Consider the following 17,958-nt stretch of genomic DNA (forward strand, 5'->3'; position numbering starts at 1 on the left):
TTTGCAGTTCAGTGTGAAAGCTGTATTTGTCCCTTGGTGATGACTGTCAGCTGAAATGTCTTGTCACAATATAAGTTCTGAAATACAGATACCTATCTGAATCACTACTTCTGAATTTAAAACAAGTGTAAATGAAAAAGCACCTTTGTAGTCTTTACCCAATCTCTTACTTCATACCCCAGCTGGATCCTGCACTACAAATCTTTGCTTAACCTTGGCAGTCACTCTCCTGGGGAGGAAAAAACAGGGAAGAGAAGGAAAAACCAAGATTCCACTGAAAAGTTTCCCTGCATAAAGAATTCAGGATATGTAGAAGCACATTCAGCCTTTACAGCACAAGGCTAGGAAAAAGGAAATGCAATACCTGTTTTCTACGTTACAGTTGCCTTCTTGCAGTGTAATCTGGTTATATCTTTAACCTTTTGTTTTTTTAGTCCATGCATTTCCCTACAGAAATACTGTGAAACTGAAGTGCTATAACAATGCATACCCTCTGAGTGGTAGAAGTGCAACTATTACAGACTCCTACTGTTAAGGGCTATGATTTAACTTTTGGTTGTTTTTTCTTTTTCTTTCTCCTCCAAGCTATCCCATTTGGCAAAATCCCCATTCTGGAAGTAGACGGAGTTACTATTCACCAGAGCCTGGCAATAGCAAGATACCTTGCCAGAGAATCAGGTAACACTTATTTGGCTATTGTCTTGCTCTGTTCTGCACCCACCTTTAATGCTCAGAAAAAATACATCCACAGCAAAAATAGAAACAAACCAACACCTTGGCAAGCCCAACCTAGCAGAAGTCAACACCAGTGTGGCAATACTGGTACTAGTGGTCTTCCCAGGCATGAAGAGCTAATGGTTTCAGCCTCTCATTGCATCTGTAGTTTGTCTACCAGCACCGAGTGCTGACCACAGAAACGCAGCGTACCATATAGAATGCTATTAGAGATGCCAACTCAAAGAGTGATGGTTTAAAAAGCACTGAGGAGCACTGGTGTGGTGACATGCCTTTGTTCAGTGGCCTTCCTTACCATAATTTGGTGCTAATTTTGCTCGGTGGGTCGGGGCTGCTGTGGCAATCCTGATGAGATCTCAGGCTACATCCCTTGTGATTCCAAGATCAGAAAGAAGAAACAGAGCAAGGCATATCCTCCAGGATGCTGTACAACAGGGTTTAGTCACTCAAAAGTCACACAGAATGTAAAAAAACAGAAAAAAAAAAAAAAAGGTTCAAAGTAACAACCTGTAGTGTGAAATGCTACAATGTTCTGAAGTCATGGGGCTGAGCTCCATATTCACACTGCAAGCATGCACACCTAAAGGAAAACTCAGAAATAATCACCCTTTATGTCTGATTGAGTTTCCCCTCTGCGTACTGTACCTGGGGTTTGGGCTGATTTCTCCAGCCAATAAACTTTATTCACCTGTCACTGCACAACAGAAAGCGTGTACCTGTGGCTTCCCTAAGGTTCTCAGGGAAGTTTCCCCTGGAGCTAAATTTGAGCTGCCAGGCTAACAGAGAGATTTCCAGGAGGAGGAGGTTTTAGAAGCATTAGAGATTATCACAGTCAGCAGGCAGAGCACTCTGAAGCAGATTTAGGCAACAGTTCTGAGCTGGCAGAGAGATTAGATCAGATGGTGACATCACTTGCACCTTAAATACTTACATGCTGTGGAAGTAGTTGACCAGTTAGATAAAGTGATATAAGACTTAGTAATGCAAATAATCAAAGAGAGTAGTCAGGGCTTGCTTTAGGTCAGCAAGCTGTCATTCAAAACCATCTGCAAAACTGGTCCGGCTGAAGGCAGACGTGTTTGTGGTGTGCTAAAAGTCAGCAAATTGAAGGGGGGGAGGGGGCTGGGAAGCAAGCACTATCCTACTTTTTTACACTCTGAGCAAAGAGATGTAACCTGCCTTTCAAGATTTCTCACATTTTCCAATGGAGGCAACAAGCAGAAGCGCAGAGTGTTATTCTTCAAGGCACTAGCACAACATATTGTCAAGCGTGTCTGCAATACTGTGTTCCTGCCAATTTCCTCCATCCTTGATACAATCTACTACTTGTAAGGGAAGAGAATGATGAGCGTCCACCTGGTAATGAAAAATGATGAGAAAGCCTGCCTTCCACCCACGCTGCCTCCCTCCCTGTCTCCTATTGGGAGGCTGATCTGGAGCTGTGCTCCTTTTACGGTCTGAAGTTCCGATTTATGCATTCCCCAATACTTTTTCCATCAGCTTGCAACAGCCACAAAGGCTACGGTTCTGGAGCACACTCAGACCATGCTGTTCTCCATTCAGTGTTAAGTCACACTGTCAGCTACAGTGGGAAAAAGAGCATCCATGGAAGGGGAAAAAAATATTTTCAACTTCCTAGTCAGAACTTGCTAGGTCTGCCATTAAGTCTGCATATATGTCCCTAATACTTTAAAATTAAGAAATGGCATTTTTTGGAGCCTGCCACCAACAACTCTTTACTGAAGGCTCACAGAACTTAATGCCCAAAAGGAGAGGCACCCCCCTCACCTTCAAAAGCATAAAGTTTCAGTAAGGGAGATGACTTGGCAGAGGAAGGGCATACAGTTTATGGGAAACACAGAGCTTCCAGGTGAGGCTTAAAGAACAGAGAGGAAGAGAAGGATGACCTGAACCTGCACAGAGATGAAAGCATGAATGCAGGTCTGTGAAAAGAGAGCGAGGGAAAAAAGTAGCAGGGGAGGAAAGCAGATTTGTAAACAAGACAAAGTTTGGCTAAGGTGCCCGATTACAATGAAGTAATCAAAAGCAAGCAGGATGTCACAAGAAGGTTCTAAATGGGGCTGAATGGGCAGGATAGAGGAAAAGAAAAGCAGGCTTTCACAGAAGCACTTTTGGAGATTGTGTTGACCAAGATGGAAAGACCATGAGATGGAGAAGGACATTGAAAGCTGGGATGGGGAAAGATTAACAGAAAGGAATTAGTGCTGACCCTCACTGAACATGCTGGGGTGGTGGAAGGCAGAGAAGATAAGGAAGCTGTAATCAGGTTGTGGGCTCAGGTGATAGAAAGAACAACTCTCTACCTAGGATGGCTGTATGAGGCTGGAAGGGGAAAAAAGCAAAGGTAGATGAGATTGCACCTGGATACAAGGAGTCAAATGCATGCTGTTAGCATCCAAAAAGCCCTGGAGAGCATGTATTTTTACAGAAATGTTCACAAAGAACAGAGTTTACCTTTGGGGTATCAAAGACTCCTGCTGATGCTGTCTCTAACCTCCCTTCATATGCTTGCTTCCCACAGGTCTGGCAGGTCAGACGCCTGTGGAACAGGCGCTAGCTGATGCGATTGTGGACACCATAGATGATTTCATGACACTGTTCCCTTGGGCAGAGAAAAACCAGGACGTGAGAGTAAGACAATCACTAATTTAAACGAAGGTAGCACATAAGCCATGACTCTGTACCTGAGCATCTCCTCTGGAGACACTGCCATGTGTCAATCCCTGGGTCCATCACCTCACCTCAGCAAAGCTGAGCTGGAGGAGCTCTGTGGTTCTTCCTCAAGGCTAATCCAGCCAATGCCATCTGCTCCTTCCCACCTCGTCCGTCACCAGCTTTTTTTCACCCTTGGTGGAAATGATGAGGCCATCATGAGCCACCCCTCACTAGTTCACTTTGAACCAAGGATGCCATATGGGCATACATCAAACTGCTCTTCAAAGGGGAAAGACAGGACACTTCCACCCCAGCCAGCACTGTGCAATACCTGTATCTTGTCACAAACAGACTAAGCTCAAATCATTCTCTTTCTGCTAACTCAAGATTAACAGCTTCACCCCACCTTTTTTGCGCTTCTGCATCTTGATTTCTTCTTGGTTTTTTAGTAAGTATCAGTCTTCAATACATCAGCTGCCAGGGACAAATGCTTTTCAATTACCAGAGCAGTGTAAGACAGCGAGTGCCTTTAAAGAGGGGAGGTAGCACATCCCTCACTGTCACTGCAGCTGTGCTCTTCAGACCCCTGCGGCCCCACCTCAGTCCTCAGCAGTGGTGCTGCAAGTACTGACACCAGGCTAACATGCTGCCATGGCTACTTTAACATGCAGTCACAGGCAAAGTCCTACAGCATTTGGGTTTTGGGTTTTGGTTTTTTTTTTTTTTTTTTTTGGCATCGGTCCAGTCCCTCTCACCAGAGCCCCAAATGCAGGCATGCACATCAGCTGCTGGGGGAAGAGGGTGATGGATGTGTTAACTCCAGCGTTACAATGGCTCCACACAGCTCCGACCCAAGCAGATGACCTGACCCTTTTAGGAAAGGGGTAGCGTAACAACAGGTCTCACCATTAACTACCAGTGCAGCCACCTTCCATTTATTCAAAGGTAACGTTTCAGATCAACTAGGGTATCCTATTACAGAAACCACAGAGTACAAGATGTTGCCCCAAACCAACAATAAATAATGAAACAATATGAAAGTGCTCTGAAATCTTGCAGGGGAAAATCTGAAAGTGTGTTTCAAGGTTTTAGTATTAAAAAATGTGAATTACTTAATTTCCTAATGATTTCCTGACATTTCCTAATTTGGGGAGGGGAGATTGACTCATGATTTTTTAATCATTTAGAAACAGTCACACTATTGCTAATGCGTTAGTGGAGCAGCAGCACTACTGCCACAGTACTGCTACTCCTTTACAGGGAAACTCCCACAATAATGCCTGCATGTGTCCCAGCTTGTACTCAAGCACTTGTCCAGAATAAGGACCCAGATCATGTCACCAGTGATTATTTTAAAAGGGAAGAGAGGTCGCAGGCAACCCTTATATGCCTGTACGCACGTATGCATGCAAGGGAGTGTTTTGAGGCCAAGGAAGATCGAGAAACTTACTTTCTGGGGATCTTTAACATTTTTTCTCACTATTAGCCGTTCTCCTCCTCTCCTTCTGGGTCCGCTGCCACCACCTTGTGGTAGAAGTGGCGTCTCGTGGTCTCTCAAGGCCAGATTTAAGTCGTGTACACATGGTAAAGTCAGAAAACTTCCCCAGGCCACAAGTGGTTACAGGAACACACATCCCTCGGAGAAGGGTGAATGGATTCGTTATGCTACTACCTAGCCAGTAGCCAAGAGAAAACCAAGCAAGGTAAAGGGAGCAGAGGTGGAAGCTGCCCATGGAAGCTTGCTCCGTGCGAGGCACAGACTCTCTCTTCACCCTACACCCCCCCCAAAAAATAGCTGCTCTTGCAACAGTTTTGTCATGCTTTGCTGGAGAGCTCCAGGACTGAGACAAGTAGGTCGTGCTACTCTAGAAGGTGGATCCTGGTCACGTCCCCACCAGCTTCACAGGTTGACTGGGTACTTCTGTAGTTGGAGGAGGTCATTACCATCATGGTCACACTATAGTTTGGGGGTTGTTTTGGTTTTTTGTTTTTGTTTGTTTGGGGTTTTTTTGTTGTTTTTTTTTTTTTTTTTCTTCTTCAGGGAGGGCAGGGGAACTTACTTAAAAAAAGGAAATGCTACAGCACAGGGTACAAATACGAAATTTCTAGACTGCAAACTTCTGGCTGTTAATTGCAGTCACCACATTCAGCTGCTAAGCTCTTAACAGACAGCAGAAAATGATGGCAAATCTTCGAACACATCTGCAGAAATACTGACTTTATTTCAGCCTGCATTTTTGGGACCATTTAGGCTGCTACCTCTTCTAAATTTTATTCTTCTTTTCATTAACCTGAATTTCAAAGCTGTTGAAATAATTCCATTCCTGTATAGCAGTGCTTATTTAACCAAGCCTGAGTATGTTCCTCCAAAATTAGGCCAAGCACATTAACTGCACAAACTGTGCCACATGGGTCAGACCAGATGATCACAACAGTCTGCAATCTCACTTGCTTCCAAGCAGGTGAGAAGAGAAAACCAGACACAGTTTCCCACTCCAAAGGAAACAGCTAACCCTTTAATAGCAGCCTTAAAACTTTCTGCTGTGGGGAACAGCTGGCAGAGAACCACCATACACTACCTCATCCTTCATCCATTAACATACAAATACTAAGGCCAATACCCTTCAATGCAGACTTCAGCCTTTAAAAATGTATTTTAACCACCTCAAATCTCATTGCTGTGGAGACCAAAAAAAGCAGAATAAGCTGCTAACATAAAAGTTCAAAGATAAACCCAGCAAAAGCTCAAAACCCAGGTTCCACATCTCACACGAGAAGGACTGGTAGGAAAAGATAACAGACCAGCATCTAACTGACAGCATGGAAAGACCGAGCTTAAGGGATTCTGGAAATTTGAGACCCTGTACACTAGAAAACATAACATCCAAAAGAATCCCCCCAAAATATGACCGTGAGACATTGGGAATATATTTATAGATGGATTCTTCCCAAAGCTATGGCAGGGCTCCCATCTTGCTCTGGCTTTGGTGGCTGTCAGCACAGATAAATGAGCAGCATCACTCCACACATCGTGTTTTAGCATCCAGGAGCTTTCAGGTGTTCATTAAGGGACCAGTTAGCTTAAGTCATGGCTCACCGAGCCATGAATGCCATGTTTTGGGCATCTAACCCACTTAATGGGTAATTACCTCAGCTTTCCTAAATTCTATCATGCCCCTTTGCACGTATCCAAGTGACAGTTACCTCTGCATTTCTTCACTTATCTTAAATAACTGCTGTTTGCTGTATCAATCCTGACTTGGATGTTAACACATTCCTTCCTCCAAAGAGAACTGAGAGGACTCTAAAGTTTGGGTCAGACCAAATGATTTCACTGCCACCTTTCTCAGATTTCAGCTTTCTTTTTCACAAGAAACCCCCCAGATATCAATTTTGCTGACTGCTGTGCTTATGCCTTGGTGTGCATCTTTGTGTTTCTTTCTTCCCCCAGAAACAAGCATTTGATGATATCCTCACCAACAAAGCACCTGAGTTACTGAAAGATCTGGATACTTTCTTAGGGGATAACAACTGGCTGGTAGGGAAGTCTGTAAGTATATTTTTTGTTTCTCCCATTCCAATCAGGTTGCCAGAAAAATGAAATCATTGACTATTGCTGAATTTCTGGATTTCGTTCCAGCCCATGAAACAACCCTCCCCACTCTTTTAACTCTTTGTTCTTATCAATACACAGTTGGTTGCTCAATTGCAAAGTGAAAATTGTTTTCCATACTATTAGAAAAGTGAGGCAAACCAGGACTAGGATCTACATTTTCTAAACCAGTTTAGCAGTATGTTACCGCAAAACATTATAAATGCCTTTGTACTAGTCAATACAGATGGGAGTTCAGAAATCTGCTTATAATCACTGATCAATTTATAGGACAATATGAAAAAAAAATCTGAAAATATAATCCCCTTTTTTACCCAAAACTGTTTGGAAACTAATTAAAACACTTTCCTGCAGCAGTTTCAGCAGGAAAGATTAATATTATAATGCAAGTAATATTTGTAGCAAGGGCTTTATTTAATGAATTTTTACTTAAGTCAAGCTTTGCATTGCAACCTAATTACTAGCTCTATAATTACAGGCTTTAAAAAAAAAAATAAACCCACAACAAAAACTTACACAAAACGGATCAATCCATGTTTCATTTCTGCAGTTTGCCAAGAATATTAGTAGTCCCAGCTTTTGAGATTACCAACTACAATTTAGTGCTTTCTCTCCCATTTCCACCAGGTAACATGGGCTGATTTCTACTGGGATGTATGCAGTACAACACTTCTGTCCTGTAAACCTGACCTGGCAGACAACTACCCCAGGCTTTTAGCTCTCAGAGAGAGAGTGCAAGCAATTCCAGCTATTGCAGCCTGGATCCAGAAAAGACCGAAGACTGTAATGTAGATCAGCTGTTCAGACTGGAAAAAACAAATGCATGTTTAGTTTTCAACATGACAAGCATCCTAAGTTATTAATTTCAACGACTCTAAAATTAATTTCAGATGGGTATGCTATATCAAATCAAAATCTACCACTTGTATCCATTTATAAGAGAGAATCTAAAAAGCTGATTTAGTCAAGTAGAGCCTGAGGGAGAGGTGTGATTTCAATCACATTCCCCCCACTACTAATAAAGTGCTTGATCAATCCAATTATTGTTCCGTGGACTCTCAAAGGGAGAAGAGATGAGTACACCTTCCTGGCGAGATGCAATCTCAACAATACTTTGTTTATTGTAGACTTTCAATCTGGAGGAAAGCAGACTAATTAACAAGAGGATAAATGTGTGGGAGGACTAAGGACACTAAGCAAAAAAGAAAAAAAAAAAAACCTACTTAGTCAACAAACTTCAAGCTTCTCAAGCATTTTCTTTAGCCTCTTGAAGTTTATGCTGTACCACTGAGAACAAAAAACAAAACCAAAACACAAGAACCCCAAACAACAGCTTCCCCCCCCAAAACCAAACAACCCCCCAAAAACCCAAAACCCAACCCAAACTGAAAAGCAGCTGCTCACCTGAGCTGGTGCCCACACCAGCACCAGTTCTCCATAAGCACACCAGCTGCAAATTGAACATTCAGCAGCTCTGTATCTCTTCCAGTAAGTAGGAGACAAAAATTGAGGGGCAGTGGTGGCAGGGGTGGAAACCAGATTTAGGACAAATGAAGGAACAAACAGTTTGTTCTTCCAGCACTTGGGAAAACAGGTAGGTGAAAATCCTGGCAACGTGGACAACTGTAGCTGCAAGTGGTTTACACAAACTCAAGGAGAGACAAGTGCTTGCAAGAGGACTCCACTGCGTGGTGTAAGCAGATAAAGCACAACAAATTTGGGCAATCCTCTGGGCTGAAAATGGCCACTGTTGGAAAAGTTATTTCCCTTCACAATTGCTTTCCCCTCCCACCATATGTATTATTTCATTGAATCATATGAGTGACACCAACCAACCACTAAAAGTTCAGAGACAAACCAGGTATTGGCAGAACTGAAAGCAAGGTCCAATCTTTTTCTCATTCCCATACGGTATTCTCCATCTGCTTTGCAATTCCTTGCATGCTTTGTGCTAGCTCTTTACAGGTTTTTCCTTCTTCAGCTCCCACTCTCCTCTCTTCTTCAGCAACAGACTTCAGATAGTTGGGGTTGTTTGTTTGTTCCCCCCCCCCCGCCCCCCCATAGATCTCTCCCGACCAGAGACACAGAATCACAGCATGGTTGATGTTGAAGGGACCTCTAGAGGTCATCTGTTCCAAACTCCCAGCTCGAGCAGGGCCACCTAGAGTCAGCTGCCCAGGACTGTGTCCAGATGACTCTTGAGTATCTCCAAGTTTGGTGACACTACAATCTCTTAAGACCTCCAATTGAACAGGGTAGAAAAAGTTACAATAAACAAAAAAAGGCAGAAACACATATGAGCTTCATAGCACTTAGAGACAGATACTGACCCCAGGGGTCTAGGGATGTGATTGTTTAAGGAGTAATCACTGCTCAGCCAGACTACGTTAACTGATTACATAGACATACCAAACTGAAACACCACACAAGCCACCCTATAGGGCAGGCATTTTGTTTCATTTCACATTTGAAGCAAACAGGTAAGAACATGCACATACAATGGGACAAGAATTGGGTTAGGATCACGCTCAACAGAAATAGACAACCTAATTAACTGCAGCATTAAACGCTTGTGGTTGTCTTAAATCCCACTATTCAGTCCAACAAAACAGGTGGAATTAAAGCAGCACGGTAGACAAACTGATTCTCACCCTTCTCCCTTCCCATATAACAAGCTATTTCTTCACCTTCAGCTGTGCATTATGGAACATGCAGCAGTGTCACAGATTTCTAGTAAAAGCCAAATAAAGTTCAGTTCAAACTTTGAAACATTTTAAAAGCTTTCATTTTCCATCCATTTCGTACTTGCAAAAATCATGCACAGTTGGAAAAAATACCCACAGCCATAACCAAACCAAAAAACCCAGATGGCCAACTCACAGATCACCTCACTGACTAATCAACTAGCAGTATCTGAAGACAGGCTGAAATACTGAGCAACCATGGACTTCCACAGCTCTTCCCTACTCTTCATATAAAACTGCTTTAAGCTCCTTCAAAAGATGCAAAAAGTGTCTTCTGACTCTGATAACCACACACAGAAAAGCGGTAACTATCAACCCCATATTGCAAACCACAGTGAATTCTAAGATGCAATCCTCCAAGAGATTCAGCCTGGTACAGATTTGCTGAGCTCTGCAGAGAGCATACAGCAGCTGAGGCTTTAAGAGAGGGCAAGGGCAATAAGGACTTCCCCATACTTTGCCTTCCCCTCAGCTTCTAAAAAAGCAGCAGTCTGAATCTTAACTACTCCGAGTTCAAAAGACCAAATTTCAGTCTTTTCCTCTGTCCAGGGAAATGGATATCCTCCTCTCCCACCTCCTCAAATCACATCCTTGCCAGCTGATTATAAACTTCAGGTGGAGACACACCTCATTGTTGACACCACTGAAGCTCTTCACTTCACTGAGATTAATTCAAAATTTACTGAAGCTTCAAGAAGAGAGCAAGACACAAGCTTTGTGTTTAGGGCACTTCATTGGCAGAGCGCAGATCTGGTATCTACACCAAGGACTGACAAAAAAATTGCAGCCCAGGTAGAAAGTTCCATTTGGCAGGAATTCTGTTTTTATAATCAGTATCCTAACACAACTGTGATTAGAGTATAATGAAACACTAGTAATTAACTACTGCTGGATAAAGCCAAGTCAATTCAAATGGAACATTTCAGCTAGTTTGAAAGCTGCCTATCTGATTTATAACATGCAAGTTATCACCCCCTCTCCTCAAATAATCACAAAATGAAAACATTTTGTTAATCTATGGAATTTTATTTGAACAAGTTGATACAAAACCAGTACGGTACATCAAATGAACCAAAACAAGCAGAAACAGACTTGAGCATTGTCAAATAAGGCACATATAAAAAAATCTACACGTGTAATCCAGTGAAACAGACAGTTTTTATATATATATATATTTGGAGGTAGAAATAATTACAAAAATACTGACAAATCTTAAGCAGTAGCAGATTTGTTAAAACAATTACTACTCAGGTCCCCATTTTGAAAAGTGAACTGTAAAATGTTTATTCAGCATCTGATGTTGGCACATTTGGGCCATTTATGTTTTTAAGCATCAAAAGAATGCTATTGGTGTTAAAAATTTTCAATACCATGAGGAATACAATAAAGAAACTACAAAAAGTTATAAATGTTCATAAAATTCACGGTCATCAGTAATGTAAGAGTCCTTGGGGTACATCACCTTTCTTCCTTGAATTCCACAACATATGTACATTTCAGAGACCTAAAGAAGCTTTTAATAGCGTGGCTATATCTGCTGGAATGGTTCCTTCTTCTCCTGAGGAATAAAAACAAGCGTTAGTACAGCTCAAAATATTTCACATAAACAGACAAAAGTCTAGATCCCCAGAACTGTACAAAATCCTCTACTTGTAGGAGTCTATCATTGATTTGTGGGTCAGACTCAGAGGGCTTTTCCTGTCAAACCGAACAATAATCAGCACAAATACATCTTTCTAGTTTATTTAACATGAAAAAAAAGGCTTGTCTGCATCAAGAACCTTGTTTTTTCAGAATAATATATTGCAGCAACCTTAATTCACTTAAGCAGACATCATTATGTGCAAGAAACTTACCTGAATCTGCTGCAGTCATATCTTGTTCTAACTTCAATTTCTGCTGGCTGATTTTGAGCATGGATTCTTCAATAGTTCCCTTACTGATTAGCTTTATGACTTTTACTTCTCTGAAAACCACAAAATAGGATAAATCCGTTTTTATAGTTTCTTTGTAGTAGTGCAAAAGGGAAGGATGCTATGCCTTTACTCGGCAGTGGTTTAAAACAAGGAGGAGGAAATGAACAAAAGGGCAATAAGGAAGAGCTTCTAGTTTTTGTCTGGACCAACTGTGCTCTGTACTGCCAGAAAACTTGTTTTCTTCTGCACTCCCAGCCACTGCAAAGTCTGAATGGTCACAAAAATCTCCACTAATAGAAACAACTCAACTTTCTCCTCATCCCATACTACAGTTGAAATACCAGTTATTAAACATACTCTATTGCTCACGTTAGCTTACTCTGACAGAGGACTCTACAATGGCCCACTCTTGATGATAGGGTACCACTTTATTGCTTAGAAGTCTCCTGAAGAGAGCAAACAACTTTGCCAAACAGTCCCAAAGACTTCAGATCTGCCTTGAAATAGTTCCTCGCACCAGAAATTTTAAAATTATAGAGAATTTGAGAGTTACAGAGAACTAGAAAAAGGAGAATGTAAATTAGGTTTGTTCTGGCAGCAACATGTGCTAAGACAATTACAGTTACCTAGCTCCCACACAACCCAGAGCTGGTTTACACAAGTCTCTGCTTAAAATGGCAGTTTTAATCATAAAATATTGTCCTTTTAGCTTCCTTTGAGAGCTTGCCTCCAAGAAAAGCCAAGCATTATAATTAAAAAGTCTTACCTCGTCTGACCTACTCTATGGCATCGGTCTTCTGCTTGCTTATCGTTGTATGGGTTGCAATCAATGTCATGAAGAATAACAACGTTTGCTGAGGTCAGATTAATTCCCAAGCCACCAGCTTTGGTTGACAGGAGGAATACAAATATACCCATATCCGTATTGAACTGATCTATTAGATGTATCCTGCAGAACACAAGAAAACACACATCAGGCCTTGGAGAAAACACCGCACGGGCTCCAGAGTTGAACACAGAAGTTAGGATGATCTTTTGAAAGGGAGGACAGTGGTGTTGCAAAGCAGCTCAAAAGTACAGATGTTATGCAGAAGGAAAAAGGGTACCAACAGTCCTCAGCAGTGACCAGCGAAACATACTCAGTGACAGATCGATAGCAAAGAATGAGAAGAGGCTTGGAAAAAGATTTTGGATGATCATAGAATACAAAGAGCAAGTTGAGGGAAGACTGAAGTACATGAAACAAATCGGGGGGGAGGGAGGAATTTAGCTTCATGACTGTCTTCTGTACTAACTGCACACACAAGGGAAGTAACAGACTTCAGCTGTAAGTGGGAAGTAATACCACAGCAAGAATGACAATTTTTTGAAACAAAGGAAAGAGCACCTAAAAAAATTTAAAAAAATAATGAAACAGGAAACAGCAGAAAACCAGCACAGCTCAAATACAAGAAAAGCACTGCAACATTTTCAGCTGTAAAGGACAAAGTAAATGGTCTGTCCTAGAGAAACAAAGGGGCTTCTCTGCCTACTGTAACAGAGATATACTTCCAAGGAGTATCTACAGCTGAGCTTTTGTTATGGCATGCTGACACACAAGCAAATCAAACACACCATGAACTGCTGAAGACAAAAGTTTTCCATTTCGATAGCTACGACTGTAACCCAACCATCTAAAACTCACCTTTCAGCCTCATCCTTACTAAGGTGATCCGAAATCCAACATTAAACCCCTTCAATGCCCCCCAGTGACCACAGAATTCTATACATTTGTCACAGTTTAACCCCAGCTGGCAAATAAGCACCACACGGTCACTTGCTCACTCCCTCCTCCCACAATAGGATGGGGAAGAGAATTGGGGGGGGGGGGGGGGAAGCAAAACTTGTGCGTTGAGATAAAGACAGTTTAATAGGACAGAAAAGGAAGGGATAATAGTAATAATAATAATATACAAAACAAGTGATGCACAATACAATGGCTCACCACCTGCTGACCAGTGCCCAGCCAATCCTTGAGCCGCGGTGGCCCCTGGCCAACTCCCCCAAGTTTATATACTGGGTATGACATCATATGGTATAGAATACCCCTTTGGCTCATTTGGGTCAGCTGTCCAGGCTGTGTCCCCTCCCAACTTCTTCTGAACTCCCAGCCTCTGCTGGCAGGGTGGTACGAGAAGCTGAGAAGTCCTTGACTTAGTATAAACACTGCTTAGCAACAACTAAAACATCAGTGTGTTATCAACATTATTCTCATCCTAAATCCAAAATACAGCACTATACCAGCTACTAGGAAGAAAACTAACTTTATTCCAGCCAAAACCAGGACAATATTGGAAAACAAAGGTAAAGGTTTTAAGTCACCTCCCCGCCTCCATGCACACATCCACTTTTTCTCTCTCATCTTCAGCAAAAGACACATACCGATCAGAAATCTGTGTTTTTCCATCCAACCTAATATATCTATGTTGCCAATGTTTCAGGAAAACTTCCAAGATATCCAGCATCATAGTAAACTGGCTAAACAATACAACTCTGTCACCCTGGAAATGACAAAGCAAAACAAAAGTTTTAAAAGACTTCAATTACAGATAATGAACTACACGAATACTTTATTGGTGCAAACACGTGATTTTACTTCAACTGAATCACTACTTTCCAAACTAAAAGACTAAGCTGAAATTCATCAAGTCAGGACTGACTTTCAGTGAAGATATCTTATCCAGTATTTCTGCTGCATTAACCCACCTTTTGTCAGTGCAATAATTTTTTAGTTACTTTGTACTTAGGTGGCCCAAGCAATCTAGAAATAATGTCAAATGCATAATTGACAGACCTACTCCATCTATAAAAAGCAATAAAATATTTTCATCAGAAACTTAAATTTAAGCTATATTCCATATAATACAGAGCAGTAGCACTCTTTTGTCTGAAATAATCTAAGAGATGCACAGCACACACTTGTGCAAACTCAGGATACTCTGAAGTACATGCTTATTTGTAAAATAAGCCACTTTGAATCTATGACTCAAAGCAGTGACTGCTTCTTACCTTTACACTGGCTTAACACATACATGATTGTTCTAATGTAATACAGTCTTATTCAATTGCCAAAAGAAGGCCAAAATTCATGTGCTGTGAAAATGATGCTAGCCCTCCGTACATTGAGAAAGTAGTGTTAACTCGGGATTAATATTCTGAAACTTGGAAAAATGGGAAAGCTTATTTCAGCTGTCTCTAAAGTGACATGCGTAGGCAGGACTGCACATTAAAAGCTGTAAGCATTGCTTTGCAATACTGCACATGCGCTAAATCACATTGTAATACTCCACAGAAAAGCAACCGGGTTGCATATACAGCTAGCAGACGTTAATTTAACCAGTTATTTAGAGCCACCCTTTAGATGGACTGAAAAAGATGTTTCAGCTATCTCTAGTACCAACCTTCTCTTTAAGGTCAGAGAGAATGCGTTCCAGTGCTCTAAACTTTCCAGAATCCAAGATCTGATCCATGTCTAACTTGAAGTCACTGACGTGAGAATATTGCTTACAAAGCAAATGCAGCTCAAAATCTGTCATTACTGTCATATCTTCAAAGATAAGGTCAGGGTTAGCATCACAATGTGTAGGTTCCTGTTAGCAAAAATGAAGGGAAATAATGCAATACACGATCTCGCCAGACAGACAAGAAAAAACAAAACCACCACGCAATAACATCCAAAATTTCTGAAAGAACAAAGTAGCACAACTAGACATGGACAAATGCCAGAGTGTGGCTCATGCAAGCAACAAAAGATGAACTCTGCAACCCCAGGTTTATAGTAGAGGATCATTACTTTGCAATTTAGCTTTTACAAGAACTTGTACTACCAAAAACTAAGTAGTATGTGCTCAACCTCCATAACAATTACCTACTTCCCATCAAGCCCTATGACCTTTTACCCCTGTATCAGACCTCTTCCCCTGAAGACACATTCCCTAAAAGGGAGGTCCAATCCTTGGATAGATGGTAGAAGACATGGGAAGCCCAGCCCAAGATGTAGGGTGGGTAGAGGGATGTCATGCCTGGAAGAAAGAGGAAAAGAAAAGCCACATCTGGAGAGTACGATGGTATGAGTAGGAATAAAAAGGGACAAAAATCCTTCATAAACCAATGGGTCACTTCTTCCCTTCCCCCTAACCTTGACTGGCTTTATTTTAAAACAAAGCTGAAGCTATTCAAAGCCAGCTGCAACTTTCTTAGAGCACCTGCTGCATGTTCAGATTTTTTTTTTTGTATACTTTAGAAAGAACCAACAATTTTCCCCAAACTCCACAGGCATTAACCCCAGCCAAATTAAAAATAAATAAATTAAAAGAAATCCTCAACAGTTCAATACTTATGCCTTCCCTATTTTAGTTCTGTACAGCCTAGATTTCTTGCTAGTCAGAAAATACTAGTGAAGTCAAGTGTCCACCCAAGATATTTTTCTTAAGTACTTTGGTTTTAAATTTTGGGGTGGAGGGAAGAGGTGTTAAGGGGGAGCTAATGTAAAGGAGATGACTGCAGTCCCACAACTGTTCTCTCCATTCTAATATCTCATACAAAAATCAGTGTTAAACACATACAGAGCTTGACTAGAGCACTGGATAGATGCAGAGAAATAAAAAGCAGCAACAATGAATTAAGTTTTGCAAAGACACACTTTTGACCAGAGGACTGACAATTAAAAAAAAAATAAAAAAAAAAATCAAAAATCTATTTAAGTTGCATTAAAAGTTCTGAGAAATTAAAGATTGCTTCTGAATCTCATCACCTTACCTTGAGCATAAGCATGGACATTGTCCTGAGCTTGTCAGTCGTGTAATACTGACGATGCAAGAGAGGGTGATTAGCCATTTTTCTAAGTTGCATCATTACATTTCCCATATCAGAGTTTTTCTCTGTAAACAAAGAAATAAGGTATATTCAGAAGTAGTACATAGATGCCTATCTGACACATCTTTATCTCTCAGGAGAACTTTATTTGTAAGGACTGAATTTGACATTTCACCTATTACCTGAACTTAGGAAAAATTCATAGAAGGGATATAGTGAGTTTCTGAGTATTAGACATTTCTACAAAGCAAGGGCTTTGTAGTCACATTTGACGTATGTTTGGGCATGAAAAAAATCCAGCAAAAGGAAATGAGCCCCTCACATACCATTACTGTTAATGGTTTTCTTGAGCTTGTTTAAGAGATCACAGTATAGTTGTTCCTGTTTCTCAGACATGGCACATAATTCAATGAGATCTTTTTTGGGAGGTAGTTGTTTAAGGACCTGCCAAAATAAAAACATACCAGGTAAAAACTGTACTGTAGTGAATAGTCAGTAATTCTGTACTATCTTACAAGCCTGCTTTTAAGCTACTCTATTCATTCTTCCCTCCCCAACTCCTTTCATTGGCTGCAACTTTGCCGAGTCAGCAGTTTGACTTACTCAGAACTTGATTTGGATTATACATCACCCCCCCATCAAGTAACATGGTCCGCACACTTCAAAACTGCACAAAATAATAATAAATGCAATACCTAGAACCTACTCCCCTGCTAATCAGATACACCCTCTTCAAGCCACTGACTACTAAAGTATGCAAGTACACAGAAACACTTTTCAGATCACTATTAAGTTTTTCCTTTCTTTTATATATCCAATTCTAAATAGAAGAATTTAAATAGGTTTTGGATTTTAGAACAAAAAATAAACATTTTGATGATAGCACAATAACACACATTTCTAGTCATACACATACACAAATACATACATGCACATTCACTGCCTTAATCCTTTCAGTTAAAATAAAATGCCATTACTACAAAGTCACAAATATTTTTGTGGTTAATGTAGAGGATTTCTCACTTCTCATTGCTTAGCAGTGAACTGAATCATCTTTCAGTGAGCTTTCCTAACTAAAACTTCCAGCTGTAAATAGTCAGCAAATAATAAGCACCAAATCCCAAAGCTGCAGCAGGTCATTTTTTTTACTTGCAAACTCCTGAAAAACAGCTCAAGTTTCTTGCTCCTCCTAGATAAACAGCTAAAACTAGTACTGGCAAAATTTGACCTTAAATTCTACTTTTTGTCTCAAAGATTATCAGGCTTCTCGATAATATGAAACCATTATTTTAAAGATAAAGCATTACCTCATCTTTTACTCTTCTCAAGATGAATGGTTTTATTATCTGCTTTGCATGTGCAATCCTCTCCTTTTCATATATGCTTTGTTCTTCAGCACTCTTCTAAGGAAAATATTGCA

At 40.8% G+C, this 17,958-nt stretch overlaps 2 protein-coding genes across 4 annotated transcripts in view; one reads left to right on the top strand and one right to left on the bottom strand.

Moving 5' to 3' along the window:
• Positions 1 to 8,064, top strand: part of HPGDS (hematopoietic prostaglandin D synthase) — a 30,400-nt gene extending 22,336 nt beyond the window's left edge. Inside the window, exons 3-6 of the mRNA XM_052776356.1 lie at positions 586 to 678; positions 3,278 to 3,387; positions 6,863 to 6,961; positions 7,652 to 8,064. Of these exons, the coding sequence (XP_052632316.1) occupies positions 586 to 678; positions 3,278 to 3,387; positions 6,863 to 6,961; positions 7,652 to 7,816 (467 nt within the window). The 3' untranslated portion in view covers positions 7,817 to 8,064. The remainder of the gene's footprint in view (positions 1 to 585; positions 679 to 3,277; positions 3,388 to 6,862; positions 6,962 to 7,651) is intronic.
• Positions 8,065 to 10,773: 2,709 nt separating this feature from the next.
• Positions 10,774 to 17,958, bottom strand: part of SMARCAD1 (SWI/SNF-related, matrix-associated actin-dependent regulator of chromatin, subfamily a, containing DEAD/H box 1) — a 47,751-nt gene continuing 40,566 nt past the window's right edge. For all 3 annotated transcript variants that reach the window (XM_052776323.1, XM_052776331.1, XM_052776343.1), the window contains 8 exons: positions 17,846 to 17,941; positions 16,865 to 16,982; positions 16,482 to 16,603; positions 15,125 to 15,313; positions 14,106 to 14,224; positions 12,451 to 12,633; positions 11,625 to 11,734; positions 10,774 to 11,326 (listed from right to left, as the gene is read on the bottom strand). In XM_052776323.1, the coding sequence (XP_052632283.1) occupies positions 11,265 to 11,326; positions 11,625 to 11,734; positions 12,451 to 12,633; positions 14,106 to 14,224; positions 15,125 to 15,313; positions 16,482 to 16,603; positions 16,865 to 16,982; positions 17,846 to 17,941 (999 nt within the window). In that variant the 3' untranslated portion in view covers positions 10,774 to 11,264. The remainder of the gene's footprint in view (positions 11,327 to 11,624; positions 11,735 to 12,450; positions 12,634 to 14,105; positions 14,225 to 15,124; positions 15,314 to 16,481; positions 16,604 to 16,864; positions 16,983 to 17,845; positions 17,942 to 17,958) is intronic.

This window comes from Harpia harpyja, chromosome 2 (assembly GCF_026419915.1).
Source record: "Harpia harpyja isolate bHarHar1 chromosome 2, bHarHar1 primary haplotype, whole genome shotgun sequence".
NCBI lineage: Eukaryota > Metazoa > Chordata > Aves > Accipitriformes > Accipitridae > Harpia > Harpia harpyja.